The sequence below is a fragment of the Hippopotamus amphibius genome, chromosome 7 (assembly GCF_030028045.1).
Source record: "Hippopotamus amphibius kiboko isolate mHipAmp2 chromosome 7, mHipAmp2.hap2, whole genome shotgun sequence".
Classification (NCBI taxonomy): Eukaryota; Metazoa; Chordata; class Mammalia; order Artiodactyla; family Hippopotamidae; genus Hippopotamus; species Hippopotamus amphibius.
In genome coordinates this window covers 126,845,374-126,863,334 of record NC_080192.1, presented here as the reverse complement: position 1 = coordinate 126,863,334, position 17,961 = coordinate 126,845,374, and the positions used below count along the sequence as shown (strand labels likewise).

Sequence of the window (17,961 nt, the reverse complement as noted above, 5' to 3'; positions counted from 1 at the left end):
GGCTTATTTTGCTGTGTTTTTATAGTTTATTTTGCTGTATGTCTGTATTTGTTTATTGGTTTGAGGGCTTTGGCATCCTTGGTGTCCACAAATTTTGGTAAAAAGACGCTCCAGCCGTGTAGGTCTGACTGCATTTGGTGGCGTGGTTCAGGGCGGGACACCCGTCTGTAGCCACGTGGAGAATGCAGATCTGTCTGCTTGATAACTATGGCAGGAAAGAGAGCCAAATGCTGCCTTGAGAACCTGTGTGGCTGCCCAGACCCACCCCACCCACTGTTTATGTTTGCCTGTTTCTGAGTCTGAGCTGTGAGATGGGGCAGGATAGCTCGAAGTGGCAAAGTAGGTTGGGGCTGTGGCGAGAAAAACAGGAAGAAGCCTTGAAAAATGCAGAGGCTAGGGAAGAACTAATCTGTTTAACCTCCTTCCCCCGATGCCAGTCCAAACAAGAGTCTAACATAAAATTTGCATCCCAGTGACATGCATCCCATACCTACGTTCCCAGTGCATAGGAGGGAATCCAAAGCACAGAACTGCATGGTCCTCCGGTCAAGGGCACCTTGGCCTATGAAGAACTTCTGTGCAAACTGGAAAAAGGTGCCCCTTTGAGTCGGTGCAGACTTGGCTAATAGCTTTGCGTAAGAAAAACCTACCCCTTCCTCTAGGCATCTATCCCTAGGCGAGCACACAGCTTAGCAAGTGGACTGGGTTTCAGCCCCCACTTGCTCCCTTGGCCAGATTCCTTTGTGCAGGGCAGATGCTGCCCTCCCCAATGCAGCAGCCACTCCTGCTACCTGGCATCTTAGAAATCTGGAGCGGGGGAGGTCCTCTTGCAGGGCCTTGCTGGCCAACAACAGGTTAACTTTGCTTGGCCTTAGTTTTTGAGACCACAGCAGCCTGGGCCGTTCTCCCACTCTCCCAGTAATACCCATCCCCTCAACAGTGCTACAGCGCAGGGTGGCTCAGAGCCTCGGGGCTGGGAAGTGGGTGCCTCGGGGCTGGGAAGTGGGTGCCCCAGGGCCAGGAGCACAAAGACATGATCCTCCCCTTCCTCCCCCCACCCAAGCTGCACCGAGGGCCCTCATCTAGTTGAGGTGCTTATTTTGGAGAGCCCACGTCCTGGCTCTTCTTTGCCAACTTCTGACCTAAAACTGGCTCAGCTTAAGGAATACACATGATTTTCCACAGAACTATATCTCAGAGGTAGTACACTAGCAGCACAAAGAAATGTGCTAAGAGGGCCAGAACAGATGAGCTCGTGGCGGTGGGGACTGACCTCACTCCCCAGGCGTTGGGTTACACGTCGCCCCGTGTGCGCCGTGACGACATTCCGCCAGGATACCCTCCCCTGCAGGGTGTGTTGTCAGCGTGGTTTTGAAAAGGCTGTTGTGAACTCTCCGTGGTTGAGACAGCTTTGTGGTCAGATCTGGTTTCCAGCTCTCAGCGCACATTGGAAATTGTACTGGGGCCGGCCATGTGGGCAAATTTTGAAAGATTTTTAACCTACCCTTTTCATTCTGCCTCTATCAGCGATTCCCAGCAGTTCAGAGGCCAGAGGATTAGGAAGAAAGAGAGGCTGGGAGCCTGGAGTAGCCGAGGATTCAATATCTACTTCCTGTCCCCTTTCTTGGATCTTAAAACGCTCCTGGGAACAAGCGGGAATGCAGTTTGTCACTGTTCTGAGCCCCTACACTGTGCGGAGCACTGTGATGAGGAGCAGTTAGAGTCCTGTGGACAAGAGCACTTCTCTCTGTGCCCTGGAAAGATGTGATCGGGAGGAGAGTGGGCGGAGTGTGGGTGTCAGTGCGGCTGCGCTCTGTGGGGAAAGGTGGCAGGACACCGGTGAAGTTGACATGGGCGAATAGCCCTGTACACTAGTTTGGGACCAGAGCCCCAGGGCCTAAGAAAAAAGAAATCTCCCAGTTAGCAAATGTTCCCAATTTAACAATTTTACGGTTCCACGTCACCAGACGCACGATGACACCCCGCACGTTTAACTGCAGATGTCGTGACCGGATGTGAGGTGGGGAGCAGGGCTCAGCAGGGCCCTTCTAGTGGAACGTGGGTGCCCCAGAACCATGCCTCTCCTGCTCCAAGCCTGTGGCCCCAGAAGGCCCTCCGGGGCTGGCAGTGTGCTGTCACAGGGCGCTGGCTCATATCTGAACCCCCTCTGCCTTTACCATGCACCTGAGCTTGGATAGGTTGCCACCTCTCTCCAAGCCTGCTTCTTCATGTGTACAGTGGGAGTAGAGTCATGCTATCTGTTTCATACACATGACTGTTGCTTGGATTAAAATGAGGTTATTTTTAAAAGCATATTATAAACTGTAAAATACCAAGGATCAAGTTAGTTCATGTACTTATCCAACAACTATTTTTTTTTTTTTATCCAACAACTATTAAATGCCTCCTAGGTGCAGGTACTTTCAGGCAGTGTCCCCGGTATCCCAGGCCCTCCTGTAAACAGGAGCTATTCAGTAAATGTGTGTTAAACTAAAGTGAAGCAGAAGTTCTCAGCTAGTTGATAGGAGGGGAGGGTGGAAGGAAAGGAAACTACTCTGGTTTGAGTTCTCACTGTGTGCCTGGCACCGTTGCCTAACAGCCACCACACGAGCCCTTTGGGACCATCGGAGAGAAATGCATGGAGACTCAGGGAGGTTACCTATGACTTCCCTGAGACACACAGCCACTAAGGGACAGATCCATGTTTGAGTCCAGTTCCCTCTGATTCCAAATGTTCCCTTGCCACAGAATGACACTAGCAGATTCCCTCTCTAGCCCACTTTTCTCCTCCCAAGCCTCCCCCAGGTCAGTAAGCCAGGCCAGATCAAAGCCAAACGTGACCACCCCTTATTCGAGGCCAGAACATGGGAATCAGGAGAAATCAGAGCAAATGAGGCTCTGTCACCACAAGCCAAGCCTCACGTTCACAAGGGCGCAGGTTTTAGGAAAACAACGGCCTTTGACGCATGCTCCGGATTCCTTCCATGGCAGGCAAGCCACTGTGAGAAAAATCTCACCCAAACAACATACTCTTGGCCGAGAGAGGGCGGGTATCTTCAGGCATAAAGCTACCAGCAAGGACCCAGAAATCTCTCCAGGGAGTTGTTGGTTTCCGCAGAAGCTCTAGCTTTTTGAAATCAACTTAGCAGAGGATTCCATTTGCCCCCTGCGCCCCCACCCAGTCTGAGGCCTCCCTTGCCTCTAACCCCTGGGAAAGGAGGAGAGGGCATGGAGCTCTTGGCCTCTTGTGGGTTTCCAGCTCAGCAATCGATGAATCCTTTTCTCAAGTGTAACACCAACTATTTATTCTGATAAAGGATAAAAGAAAACATGTTTTTAAAAAAAGAACTAAAGAGCTTGTTGTCTGGCTTGGTCTCCAAAAACCAGTCCTTACAATCAACAGTTATTGCCTAGACTTAAGATGCTCGATTTAGGAAAGAAGGATGTTCAGTCATTGTCGTTCAACAGAAATTTAGAATACTTCTGGGTCACTGAGGCTCAGGCCCCAGAGATGAACACAGGAAGGTTCCCATGTCTACACCAGAGGGGGAAACATCTAAAGAGCTGCGTTGACAAATGGGCAGACCCATGGCTCCAGAGCCAGTGACACCCAGGGAACTCCTGCCCAGGAAGTCAGCCTGGCCCTGGAGCTCAGAGCACACGGAGCCCGATTCAGTTCACAGGGCCTCACTGAACCTTGGCGAGACTGAGCCACCAAGCTCCGCCCAAGGGTAACCACAGAAGTAGACCGTGTGTATACAAGGGACACCAACCTGCAACCCCAGACAGTTTAGGTAGGATTGTTTTGTTCCAGAAGGCAAACGTAGGCCCCATGGGTGGGGGGATCCCAGGGGACAAATTCCAGTTCAGGAGAAGGAAGAACATGGTAACTATTAGAAGTGATGCAGGCTCTGCGGGGGGCCTGATGCTTATGCCAGGCCTTCAGCGTGGGTAGGTTTTGGGTAGATAGGGATACCCCCAAAATGTTGCATGGTTCAGGAAAGTACCCTTTACCTGCAAAGCAGAGGGGCTCTTACTTCGCTGGCTCCCAGAGTTGCCGAGGGGAATTAATTATTGTTTGTAAAACACTTTAAGATTCCCCGATGAAAGACCTTGAATAAATGCAAATTATTATTATCGTCATTAAAAGTGCTAGACGTTTGGCCTGCTGGGTGATGCCCTGGCATAGCTCTGAGCAGAAAAGAAAGCCAACCCCAGGCAGAAAGGTTGCCCTGGTTGTTCCAGAGCAATAGCAGGAGGGAGAGGGCAGAGGAGGGCTTGGCCCCTGACTGTGAAGTAAAGCCACCGAGCTCCCACCCAGGGTGAGCAGGCAGTAGTCTCTCTGGGAGTCCAGGGTCCGTGTGTCCCCTGAGGGCCAGGCCTTACTCAGATTTATCCCTCGCCCCCTGCAAGAACCAGCCCTTGTCTAGCACAGGAACTCGACATGAATGAGTGACTGTCTGATTGTCTGCTGCTCTGAAGGATAGATGCTGGCCTCCATTCTTGGGATCCTAAGTCAGATCTGGAGACAAAAGGGAGAGAACTAGAAACCTCTTGCCAGGCCTTTGGTGATGTTTGTTAAGGCTCCTGAGGGAACCCCTTTAGCAAAGCACAGGGAAAGGCCATTTATTAAATTACTGCTTTCACTAAAGAAACTGTCTCTGGCTAAAGTGGTTGGATTGATGCCAAAGCAATAATATTAATGATGGATAATAGTACAGTCAGCCCTCCATGTCTGTGAGTTTCACATCCAGAAAATATTTCAAGAATATTCAAAGAAAAAGGTTCCAAAAAGCAAAGTTTGAATTTGCCAAACACCAGCAACTATGTTGGTAGCATTTACATTGTATTTACATGGTATTTACATTGTATTAGGTATCTGAGTAATCTAGAGATGATTTAAAGTGTACAGGAGGATGCGCAGAGGTTATATGCAAATACAGTTGGATCTCCATGCACGTTCCTTATCCGCGGATTCAACCAGTAGAGGATAGAAAACCAGAGTTGGTTGAATCCAAGCCTGTGGAATCCAAAGATTTGGAGGGCCGACTACTATGCCATTTTTATGTAAGGGACTTGAGCATCCGTGAATTTTGGTATCCGTGAGGGTCTTGGAACCAGTCTCCCGCAGATATCAGGTGATGACTGTATATTAGATCTGGAAGTAAATTCAGAAGCCATCCCCTCACTTTACAGATGAGTTGTTTGGGGCACAGAGAGTGGCTCATCCAAGGTCACATAGCAAGTGAGAAACAGAGCCAGGAGCACAACTCAAGCCCGATTATGTCAGGGTAATAATACCTCCCATTTTATAGTACTTTACATAGTACTTCTCAGCAACCCTGGAGAGTTTTAAGCTGCCAAATGACTCTACTGTTGAAGGACCCTTCTGGGTACCCTTTGCTTTTCTGGGGCTCATTATGTAGAGAACATTTATGGTGCCTCCCATGTGCACTTGAGCACATGCCCTCTTTTCCCTCTCCCAGTCACTCAGACTAGTCTCGTTCTTCTGTAAGGTGCATGAATGCTTGCAGGAACCAGATGGGCAAGTGAGAGGGAGGTCAAGTCCATCCCTTTCATCCCTTGTTATCACAGTCATAATTCTACTGAAAAGTCACCCAATGCAGGTCCCTAGATGAGGGCTAAAGATACCAGTCACCACCACTAGACACAGAGACCTACAAGCCGGAGGGCCATTTAGGGGGGTTTGTTAGAACAAACGTAGGTATGATGGGAGTTGGGAGTACATAGCCTTCAACATTCAGTACTCGGCCACTGGCAGTTCCAGTTTTATGGCGTTTTAATGCAGGAGGATGAAATATACCTAAAATGATGTTTGGGAGGGAGAGGGTCACCACATCAAAGAAATTCAGAAACCAGCTCTCCCAGGCCTTCACTGTGTGGATGAGGAAGCAGAGGAGTGATTCAGGGTCACACAGCGGATCCCGAGCGGGCGGCCCAGCCTGCGCACTCAGCCCCCAGGGCCCTTTCCGCTGGAAATCATGGCGGTGTGGAAAGAATGTGCACTTTGGAGTCAGGCAGCTCTGGAGTCATAAATAGCATTGCCACCTGTTAGCTGTGTGATCTTAGAAAAGTTACTTTGCATCTCTGAATTGTAGATTTCTCACTGGCAAAAGTAAAGATATAGGTATCCCCCACCTTTTTGAAAGTTCACTGTACGCCACTTTGCGTTTACAAAAGACCTACATTAGTACCTGTTTTTAGTAACTAAAAGACATCCAAAGAGGATTTTCACTTTTATTTTTTAAAAAAAGGCAAAAAGCAAAAATAGCATTCAGCGTTTGTTTTGTGACGAGCCCTTGTAGAGGCAGCTGCACCCCAAGCAGCCGGAGCGGCACCACCAAGCTCCTTCCCCAGGAACCGCACTTGGCATCTCAGCATCCAGCCATCAGAGCTTTGAACTGTGTCTGTGAGCATCTGTGCTTTGTCTCGATTTATTTTTGCATCTGTTAGCAAGATGTGTTCTAAGGTAATTGCTTCTTCACTTTATGCCGTTTCGACTTCCGAAAGGTTTCTTAGGAATGCTCTACTTTCAGATGGTGGGGGAACCTGTAATAATACCTACGTGGTACTAGGCCCATTAGAAGGAGTAAATGTAAAAATAGTATAGGTGAAAACAAATAGCATGAAGTCTAGCATGTAGTAGGCACCTCCCTTCCTTTATACTCCTGGCTTCCAGACTTTTTTTTTTTTTACCACAATCCACAGGAAGACATTTATTTTACATCCACAGAAGTTTCATGAAAAAAATATTTCTCCTTGCCACCTGTGAGGCACTCTGATTTTCATTTCATTTTATTTTAATGCTGGTCAGGACCCACTAGGTTGATTTCACAACCCACGAATGGATTACACCTATTGTTTGAACAAGCCCGTCTCACACCATGTGTGGGTATCATTTATCCCCGTCATAGGTATGTCCTTCCTTTCCTTCCAAGCCTTCCCTCCCTCCCTCCCTCTCTGTAACTGGCACACGGGGCCACAGAGCTAGCTGTTGCCAGCATGTGCAGGGCCCTGGGCTCGTGCAAAGTGGAGTGAGCCCTGCAGGCCTGCGGGGCAGGTGAGCTCTGCTTCTGCGCTCCTCCCCTTTTATGCCATGCTCCTCAGCATGGTTGAGAGGACCTGTGAGGCCCTCCACCTGCAGAAGTTCTGCCTCCTGCTAGCCTGCTGTGGGACTTGCCCACCCTCCCAGCCCAGCAGAGCCCACCTGAAGTTCCTGTTGAAGTCACTGCACCCCCAGCAGGGAGGGTAGGCCCTGGACCTGGATGTCCTCTCCCATTCAATAACTTCTTTTGGAATTGCAGCCTTTCCATCTATAAGTGCAGAGAGCCAGGCGTCTGGGAATATCATTTCAGCGGCTGGGCAGGGAGATTGGACTGAAGAGGGACTGTGGCCATCCTTGCTCCCCCTCCCCCAGATCTTCAAAGGGTGTCTGTGAACACCCAGCTAGGAGGGCGAACACCCAGAGCGTTGGCGTGACCGGGGGGTGCACTCAAAAGGCAGCAGGCAGGGGCCCGAGCTGCTATGGGGGACAGAGCTTCAGCCTCTAGATGCTGAGAGTCTAGTGGGAGAAACCAAATTTACAACCAGGCAAACAATACTTAAAAGCCCTGGAGACACTGTCTGGGGAGGAGGAGATTGTTTTATGCTCCGTAGAGTTGATCTCCTAAGGGTTCTCTTAGTCCTTTGGGGGTCCGGTGCTCTCCTGGGCAGGCTGATGCCTGGCCACACTGAGCGGAAGCCTGGAGGCAGCATTCCCGCTGGGGAGTGACCAGGCCCCGCACTCCGCATGGTCAGCTCGGCTGGGACCCCGAGCACTTCCCCTTTGAGGGCAACACTTTGGTTTTTCCCCTTTTGCTGACTAAGGCAAAGAGGATGCTCTGTGATCTTGACAGTGACTCACCACCATCAGACAGCGCAGGTGAGCTGCGTGAGTAACCCTCCTCCTGACGGGGCCTGTGGCGAGGTCCCAGCACCCTCCACGGGCATCTGCACGGCCATCAGCAGGGCCAGTGCTGAGCGCCCGCCCATGCCGCCCCGGGCAGAGCCAGCAGAGAAATTGAGATGCCTGTTGCCCAGGCACCTGCCACCTGAGGTACACCAGGCAGGCGCAGATGGGGAGACAAGGTGGACACAGGCTGATAGCTGTGCTCTGGGGTCCCAGGTCCCAGGCAGCACCACATCCCTCAGCCACCACCCCCCGGCCCCAGCATTCACTATCTGGCCTAGCCTTAGCCCAACCAGATGCCCTGCATCATCTCAGCCAACTACCCCCCCACCCCAGGGTAGAGGGGGGCCAGCCTTTCTCAGTGGCCACGCTGCCGCCCCCTCCTCCCAGCTTCTCATCAAGCAGCTTCACAATGGAAAAAGCATCAGCCTGACAGTAACGAGATAGGGAGGACAGGCGCAGATTCTGCCAGCTGGCTCTGGGGCCTCAGGGCAGCGCCCTGGGACAGTCATTCACTTGTTCACTCATTCACTCGTTCACTCATTCACTCGTTCGTTCATTCACTCCTGCTGCGAGGCCCTAAGGAAGGTGAGCACCTTGAGGCAGTAAGGATGAACCATCACCAAATTCTGCCCTCAAGGGGCTTCCAGAGAAGAGCTAGGCCATGTGAGAGGGACCATCAACTTCTCTAGCCCTTAGTTTTCCCTTGCCTGTAATGATTGGACTGTACAGCTGCTGAGGTTTCTTTCTGTTAGAAAATTTTGTAATTCTAAGGTACATCTTTAAATAAGCCAAGTGTTTGCCTTCGTTTGAGAAGTGTTTGTTGAGTTGCTGTATGTTGGGCACTAGACTTGAAGCTGGGCTGCAGAGATGGATGAATAGGAGCAGCGGGGCTTGCTGTTAAGGTGCTTCCAGTGGGACGTGGTCGGGGTGGGGTTGGTGGGGGGTGCGGGGAGGCGGGAGGTTGGGCTGTGACAGATGTATGCAGACAGAGCTGGGAGCCCAGGGGAGGGAGGCAGCCCTGTGGCTGGGGGAGCCCACGGGGACTACCCTGCCTCTCCCTCTCATTTGGCCAGCTGGCCCTCTCGTGGCCTCCTTCTCTCAGACACTGCAGCAGGGGATGCCAGGGGAGCAGAGGCACCTGCAGCCCGCCCCGCCCCCCCCCCCCCTCACTCCTGGGCAAGGCCTGGCCCTGCAGTTGCAGAAGCTGGCTGCACACTGCTCAAGCCCCAGAGGAACTGGCCAGGCTCCAGAAGGCCTCCTCAGAGAGTCTCAGAAAGAGAGAGAACTACTAGGAAATTGTGATCATTTCAGTGTGCAGTGACAAAAACCCTATGATTTAGAAGGAGCCAGATTTCATCCCAATACTTTGATGTCTAGAAATGGATCCCAGTTGATTGTTTGTTGAAGTCCTCCTAAAACAGCATTTTATTTAATTCAACACATACTGAGACTATGGTCTCAACCTTCTCACGGGTGAGGAGCCCGAGCCGTATTATAAGACAAGCGTCTAGACACCAATCTAAACATCTCAAACTCAAGGCAGACCATGGCTGGGCCTGAGGTTGGAGGCCAGTGTGCCATGAACCCCAGCGGAGGGGAGATTGATTCCAGCTGAGGGCGAGGGCCTCTGCCTGAAGCTGTGAGCATGTGATACTGTGTTCTCAGTATGCTATCAAGCCTTTGCATCTAAAGTGTTGCTTTCCTTGTTTTGCAATCTTGGACCCCCTAAAAATGAACCAGGCCTGCTAAAGAGTTGGCACATTTCAGGAAACTGTGTACAGGAACCAGTTACAACCACTTGTTTGTTCCCTAAAGCCCATCCCAGCAAGCCAGGCTGACATGGCTCAGGGCACAGCTACAAAATAAGCTCCCATCGTGCCAGGCACTTGCTTACCAAGGCACCTAGAGTTGGATAGGCCGTCTTCAAGGGGCCTTTGGAGGGTTTGGGGTGACGGGCATTGAAGCAGAACCGGGTCTCTCTGTAGAGATTCTATTATAAGGATGACCCCTTTGCCACGGGGAGAGTAACCCCAAATGAGTCAGTATTTACAGTGGCCGTTCAGGACACTGAGGACAAAGCGAGACCACAGGATGATTAGCGGGACTTGTCTTACACTATTTACAGGACTGCTTTGATTTTCAGACCACAGTCGGCTTGCATATGACTGATTAAAAACATGTGCCAGTTGAAGTCACAGCTGCGGAAGAAAACGGGAAAAAGAAAGGAGCCTTAGATGTTTGGGAGCTTATTTGCAAAAATGAATTCTGACTTGATTTGTGTGTCCTTGATTTCCTGACAATGAGGTTCGTGTCCCCAAACCACTTCTCCCACCCTGCCCCACCCACCACCACACTGGCCTGACTCGAGCAAACATCGTAAGGCTCATCTTACGATTGCCCAAAGAAAAGCGTTTGGGAATTCCAGAAAGAGACTGTTGAGTCCTGTTTTGGAAGAGTGCAATTGTTTAGGCTCCTGCGAGATAAAAGGTCCCGAGTAAAGGAGGCTAAAGGCGGCAAGATCACAGGGTCTCCTCCGCGAGGTCATGCTCTCGCGGGAAGACCAGCTCTGGTGGCACTGGGATCAGGGTGGATCTTAACTAAAGTCACTCAGCGTCTGTTTCTCACCCGCAAAATGGGGCCGTGACTCCTGCCACATGCGACAGCGTGGCAGGCGCCACCTGTGCCGTGTTTAATCTGCTTTATGGGCTTCCTTCCTCGTTCCCCAGTCCCAGCCTCTCAGGGCTTTTTATTCTCTGTTTTTGTTTTCATTTTCTTAAAGCTGTACTGATTCAGTTGTTCAGATGTTGATTTCATGGATTTTTGTTCTTTTGAAAAGGCCCATTGAATAAATCAAGACCTATAATTCCAGCAGGGAAAAACCCTTTTGATGAGACTTATTGAACGAAAGTTTCCTAACTGCCTTCATCTCAAGCCCTCTGAGGACCTCCCCGACGGCTCCCTGTCACCACTGTCTGTCATGCCCCCAGAGCCCCTTCCCCAGAACACATAGATGATTGAATTTTCCATGCATTGTTTCCCCTGACAACTTACTTTGAGCTCCCTCACTCTGGACCTCCTCTCAGTTGGAGGACAGACATGGTCGAGAGGAACAGGCCTTCCTTCCCTCTCACCAACTGCCTGTGGTTCCCTGAATATCTGCTTGGAGCTCTGCCGTGTTTGTGAAAAAGCATCCCAGATAATGACGACCACACCACCTCCCCACACCACCACCTACAGCGCCTCGGGGCCTGGGCTTGGCAGGTACCTTCATTTAACAGGGGAAGAGTCAAGACACAAAGAGGTTAAGTGGCTTGTTCCGGGTCACGTGGGTATCTCAGGACCATAACTGGGTGGCACTTGGAGATCAAGTATCCATCTTCCTGTTAGAGGTGAGGAAACCGAGGCCCAGCTCCAGATGACACTATAAGCCAGGGCCTAGACTAGAGCCCATGTTATCGGTCCTTTTTTTTTTTTTCCTATTATTTATTATTTATTTATTCATTTTGGCTGCGCTGGGTCTTAGTTGTGGCACGCAGGATCTTTAGTTGCGACATGCGAGCTTCTTACTTCCGGTATGCATGCAGGATCTCGTTCCCTGGCCGGGGATTGAACCCAGGCCCCCGGCATTGGGAGCATGGAGTCTTACCCACTGGGCCACCAGGGAAGTCCCTGGAGCCCATGTCTTCTGCCTCATGGCTCAGTGCCCTTTCTGCTCGCCCCACTGCCTCCCCTTTACGACACTTGTCGTCCTGGACAGAAAAAGGTCTGTTTGCGGACTGGGCCAACGTCGAAACCCCCATCTCGGGTAGCCAGAGCCACGTGATTCTTCCACGTCTGTCTAGTTCACAGCTGTGACCTCCTCCCGACCAAGCTTTTGATCAGATCCTCACACAGGAGCACACCCAGCAGCTTGGGCAGAAGCCGGCCAGGGGTGCAGGTGCCTCCCGAGGCAGAGCCCAGCCTTAGATACCACGAGTACACCTCCAGCAGCTCCAGGCTGCATTTCAAGAGATGCACAGTGTCCTGATGACTTTGGCTGGGTGTCCAATCTGAAATTGACTGTCTCTGTGCTTCCAGCTGCCAGCTCAATATAAGTGAAAAGTGATCCAAGAAGGCCCAGAGGAAAGGATGAACTGGGAGCAAGGACCATAGGACCTCTCCCTCCCCACAGGGGTTTTCTCTTCTGCAGCCACACATGCCCTGGCTATTCCCACAGACTCAGCCTCTCACCCTCAGACCCAGCTGGGTCCCCATGGTAACAGTTGACACCTATTGATCAACTAGTTTGCCAGGCGCCAGGCCAAGTGCTTACTTGGAGCATCTCATTTAATCCTCATGAGGATTACCCTTTAAGGTAGGCATTATGGCTCGCATTTTATAGTTGAAGAAATTAAAGCTGAAGAGCTGAGTCACGGCCCAAGTGGTACAGCCAGTAAGGAGCAGGGCCAGGCCTTGAGCCCAGGTGTGGCTGGCTCCAGAGCCACACTGCCTGTCCTTCACAGCCTCCAGCCTGGGGGCCTTGGAGATCATCAGGCACAGCTCCCTGCCTTGCAGATGAGGGGCCTGGTCCCCAGAGAAAGGAAGAGACTTACTCCTGGATCCAAGGCCCGGAAAAGTAGACCCGCTGAGCATCCCAGTGCCGTGATTCCTGGCCTTGGGGGTCCGTCTACTCTGCCCCCTGCCATACCTGTGAGCTGAAGCCAAGAGCTAGTCCTGCTTCCCAATTCATGGAAAATCTACCCGGCCTCGGACTGGGGTCAGTTCTTTAAGTTTTGTTCTGCTAACCTGAGACTCTGGGATTGGATGGAGTTGGATCTTGTAAAACCCAGAGCGAAGGGACTTCCCTGGTGGGTCCAGTGGGTAAGACTTCATGCTCCCAGTGCAGGGGGCATGGGTTCCATCCCTGGTCGGGGAACTAAGATCCCGCATACCACGCAGTGCAGCCAAAATAATAATAATAATAATAATACAACCCAGAGCGAAGAGACTGAGGTTAGCGAAGAGGGTCAGAACCTTATGTTGTCCTAAGGCATGTTTAGCTCTAATTGGGTCTAAAAATAATTTCTCTTCCAGCGTGAGTAGAATGAGGAGCTTGACTGACTCAAGGCCTCTCTCCCCTTTTGGCCAGTTAACGGGGACATGAGAAGACCTTCCGTTCACCCCCCTGTAACATGCTTACACTTTTAAAGTTTACCATGCACTTTGTCTTTGGGTCAAAGAGTTTTTTAAAAGGTGACAGACAGCTTGTGCCATTGGCAAGCTGTATACTCTGGGCAGCTCTCCATTTTCTGTGATAAAAACTGAAATAAATGAAAACAGCACTTCAAAAAAAATCTATAAATGGATGGGAGCCAGTTGTCTTTTTCCCCTTCCTCCTCCCCTCCCTGGGCTGACTTGGTGAAGATCATGTTGAGAAGCGCTCACTGACAACAGCTGGTAGCATCATGCCTTTAAATAGCCCTTCTCCGCACTGCTTCCCCCTTGGCGTCACGCAGTTTGCCCTGGTAGGGAAAACCCAGGACAGAACAGGAAACTTTAGAACTTTCTGAAGAAGGAAAGAGCTTGCTGATAAGGTTTGCTCCCTCTTCCCAAGACCTTTTGGTCTAAGGAGCTTGCCCTAGTGTGGCCCCTTCCCTCAGAAGTTTCCAAGAAAAAACTGAGCTGTTGAGATTTGCCCAGTGTGACGCCGGGCCTGCGGAGAGAGAGTGGGGAGAGCTGTGCCTGTCCCAGGGCCCAGGGCCCGTTCCAGCAGCAGCCAGCACCACTCCCTCATCGGGCACCTATGTTGAGCCAACAGCCTCACCTGTGACTTGGGACAGGGGGGCCACCCCGCCCAGTGGTGCTGGAGTAGGTCACACTTCACAGTGTCCTTCAGGCAGTGAAGCCAGTGCAGCAGAGCTTGGCAGCAGCCTGTCACTATCTGACCCTCAGAAGAAGGGCCACCAGGCTCCCCTCCAGCAAACACAAGTATTGCAGCAGGTGAAACACAGGGAAGGACTGAACGGCCCTCACGCCTGGGTGGCGGCAGCCAGTGGACAAGGTTCCTTTGCACGCGTTGTCTCATGCAAACGTCACATCAGGCTGGGCTTGTCGCCCCTCCTCGCTGTGGGGAGACAAAGCTCAGGGCTTCTCTTGCCCGGCCAGCCTCGCTCTAGGTCTGGGGCTCCTTCTGTCTCATCACAGTCCGCCTGCCCGTAAGGAGGATCGTGGGTAAGGGCTTGGAGGTCCTGCATCTCAGAGAAGGTGGCAGTTTGGCTGCTCAGGACCGAGGTGATCAGGATGCATGTGGGGGAGGGTGTTTATCCTTCTCACTACCTGTCAGCATAGGTTGAAGTTTGAGAATGGATGACAGCTTTACAGTTTTTTCCTCAGAACCTAAACATTGCATTTGCCTATTTTCTGGGGTTGTTCTCTCTCACCTTTCTGAACAATGTAGGCAAGGGACATACCTTTCTCTTTTTTTTCTGTAAATATTTATTTATTTATTTGGCTATGCCAGGTCTTAGTTGAGGCATGCGTGATCTTCTGTGCCACGTGTGGGATCTTTCTTGCAGCATGTGGGATCTTTAGTTGCGGCATGTGGGATCTTGCATGTGAACTCTTACTTGTGGCCTTCGGTCTAGTTCTCTGACCAGGGATCAAACCCGGGCCCCCTGCATTGGGAGTGCAGAACCTTAGCCACTGGACCACCAGGGAAGTCCCAGGACATGCTTTAACTGCTCTTGTAAACCTGGCGGCCATCAGTAGTTACTTTAATTACAGTCATGATGTCCTTGCTGGGCATTCTATATGGACAGGCCTGTGGGGTCACTGAGAAGGGGACATGCTCCCTGCTTTCCAGGGCTGGCAGTGCAGCCTGGGTAGCAAGCCGTATGCACATGTGACACATGACACATGACCTGGAAGAAGCACAGAGAGTGTCTGCCAACTGGGAGAGAACCTTCTGGTGACCAGGGAAGGCTTGATGTGGGCAAGGGCACTTGGCCCGAGCATGACTAAGGCCCCGAGGTGGAAATGGAACTTGTGAGGAAGAGCAGGGGGCCAGACTGGAGGGAGTGGGAGCAGGGGCTGGCGTCCTGGACCGTGTGTGGGCTTCAAGGCGGCTAGTGACACCCCTGGTTGCACATAACACTGCAGCGAGGAGACGTACCTGCAGTTCTTCTGGGAGAGGATCCTTAGCGTCCTTCGCCTCTCACAGGTGCGGGGAGGCACAGTCCCAAACACATAAGTGCAAATAGTGAAAACCATGGCACGCCAGGCTGCAAGTTTGGGCAGACGAAGGATCTTGGTTGGGGGTAGTGACAGAGACCCACATTTGGAGACAACTGATTTAGTTGCAACAGAAAGGTGAAGTAAGCCTTGTATTCTGGGGAGAAACAGCAGTTTTGTGAAAGGTAACAAGACGAGGAGCCCAAGGTGCTGGGACACCGGAGAAGCAGAGGAAGAAGCTTCAGGATGAATTCACCGCGGGAGTTTAGGGAGAAGTGGAAACTGAGGATTCTGCTACAGAAGTACCAGGGGGCCAAAGCACTTTCAAATGCGTAATATTGATGAAAATGTGCATTTGGAACGCACCAGTTTGAATTATAGAGAGACGTCCAGGTCACAATGTCCTGCAAGTGGTTGGCAGTGCGGGACTAGAAGTTTGGGAGGAAAATAAGGGCTGGAGACCCAGATTAGGGGGTTTCTCTGCTCAGGGTGTTTCAGGCCTGAGAGGAAGTGAGGGGCGTGGAGAGCAGGACAGGAAGAGGCCAAAGAGAGATTTCATCTGGGAGTGGGGAGGGAGGGAGGGGGTCTAGATGTGTAGCGTCCCAGGGAAAGAGAGCTTCCAGACACAGGGACCCACACATGAATGTTGCAGAGAGGCTGCAGAGGGTGGGAGTGAAAAAATTCAGCGAAGTGCTGAAATCTGAAAGAGGGTTTCCGGTGACTTGGCATTGGGGGAGGGCATCAGGCAGGTGTCATCGGTGACTGCACTGTGCGGCAATCTGGCCGTGACCCCGGGGCTGCTGAGTTGTGTGGGGCTCTTCGCCCGACACTGAACGACCTGTTTGAGTCTCGTGGCTCCTGAGCAGTTCTCTTCTCTCGTCTCACGTGTGGGCTTCGCCTTGTCACCTCTTGCACCTTCAGCGGGTCTACCTTCTGCCTTTAAGTTAGATCCCCGACTCCTAATGTGGGGCTTCTGATCTCCTGGGAGCCTGAAGCACCAAGCTTATTAGCACTATATCCTGAATAATATAGACTCGGGTAAGGTAGGTGGGGCCTTTGTGGTACTGATGGTGACAGGTCGTCTTGGTGGCCCTCCCTAGCTCATGTCACAGGTCCGGGTGAGCCGCTTCTGGATAAGTCAGGTGTGCCTGCTCTCCCCTCATGGGCATCAGGGCCGCGGGAGGGAGGACTGGGAGGCACAGGGGGTGCCCACCCCAGCCTCGCCGGCTTCCCCGCCCTCCTCTTTCCACCTCACCCTTTCTCTCCTGGGAGGGTTTTTAGCTCCCAGCTCATGACAAGCCGCCCCAGGCCCCCAGGCCTTGCTCCTGCTGTGTCTTTTGCCTAGAACACCTGTACAATGGCCACTTCACCTCCTCCTTCACTGAGTGCCCAAGGCTGGTGCCTCATGGCACCTCCATAAATGCCCTCACCACAGCAGTTGGTATCTGTTATGTGTCTGCTGCTCCTCTAAACTGAGATCACCTGCATGGCAGGTGCCACGGCTGGGTCGTCTCACAACCCTGGCACCTCAGACAGTGCCTGGTGCAGTCAGCCTGGCACATGTCCCTCTCCTGCTGTTGAATAGAGAATCCGCTTCTACAGATTCGAATCTGGGTGCTGGAAAAGCAAAATGGTCTGTCCTGGATCCTGCCATTAATCTGTGGCAGACCAGGGAAGGCTCTCCTGATACCCAGCCTGGCTTTCCTTCCAGTAGATCAAACTACAAATATGTTTGCAAATAAATGGAGATCATGGATCACTTAGAAATCCCTTTTATTAGACCCCCTTTGTCTGTATGAAGTCAAAGATCCAATTGAGTGAAAAGTGCAACCTGGTTGATACTTCAGATCATGAAAATGACTGGGTGGTTGGCTTGGTCACTCTCTGACTTGTAGCTTGGACCCTTGGCTTTGACCTGGGAAAGGGCAGGCAGAACCTGAGTACTGATGTCTTTAGGAACTGGCAGGCAGGAAGGTCCAAGTACAGGCCCTTTAAATATCCATGAGAGAGAGCACTGTAGTGAACTGCATGGACCTCCTTTGGAAAAATCCAGAGGGCTTTGCCTCAGCAGGGAAGGAAAATCCAACCAAGATGCATGAACAATAAATAACAACTGTTCCGAGTTGGGTTGAAAGCTCTGAGTTGCACTTTTTTTTCAAGATGTTTGTGCTAACCACAATTTTTTTTCTCCCCCTTTCCCACCAGGGCTTATTTCAAAACCTTTGTCCCTCAGTTCCAGGAGGCAGCATTTGCCAATGGAAAGCTCTAGGAAACACCAGTCGTGAGAGGTGGCCAGCCAGACTGCTCCGTCCACATGCGTGTCAGCACACACGGCCGCTTCCTGGAAGCCGTCGGGATGTCTTCATGGCAGCATTTCGCTCACACAGCAGCTTTGCGCCGCAGCTGGAACCCAGACTTGAGCTGGCTGGCGGGAACCTGGGTCCCAGAGCCCCCCACCTCTGGTTGCTCTCTGTTTCCTTCAATATATTTCGTAGTTGGAAGAAATAAAGTCACAAATCACAATGCTGTATTTTTCCAGGGAAAGTAAGACATCATAAATGCACACACCCTGATTCCAAAGCCTTTGTCTCTGAGACCTCTTTTGAGTTTTCAGATAAAACACTCATTTGCTTTTTTCTTTCCCCCGGAAACTAGCGCCGTGTGCATGTGTGTTTCACACCCCAGCAGTTCCCATTTGGACAGTCCCTCATTGGAAAAGGTGCTGCCTGAATGAGTCTGACCACCTGGCAAGGTTTCAGCCACCTACCCAGCTGGACCCT

General features: G+C 51.5%; 1 protein-coding gene across 3 annotated transcripts in view; it reads left to right on the top strand.

Annotated features, from left to right (window-relative positions):
- The window catches only part of BABAM2 (BRISC and BRCA1 A complex member 2), a 407,317-nt gene extending 389,616 nt beyond the window's left edge, over positions 1 to 17,701 (top strand). For all 3 annotated transcript variants that reach the window (XM_057743697.1, XM_057743696.1, XM_057743695.1), the window contains one exon: positions 17,387 to 17,701. In XM_057743697.1, the coding sequence (XP_057599680.1) occupies positions 17,387 to 17,466 (80 nt within the window). In that variant the 3' untranslated portion in view covers positions 17,467 to 17,701. The remainder of the gene's footprint in view (positions 1 to 17,386) is intronic.
- Positions 17,702 to 17,961: the final 260 nt, after the last annotated feature.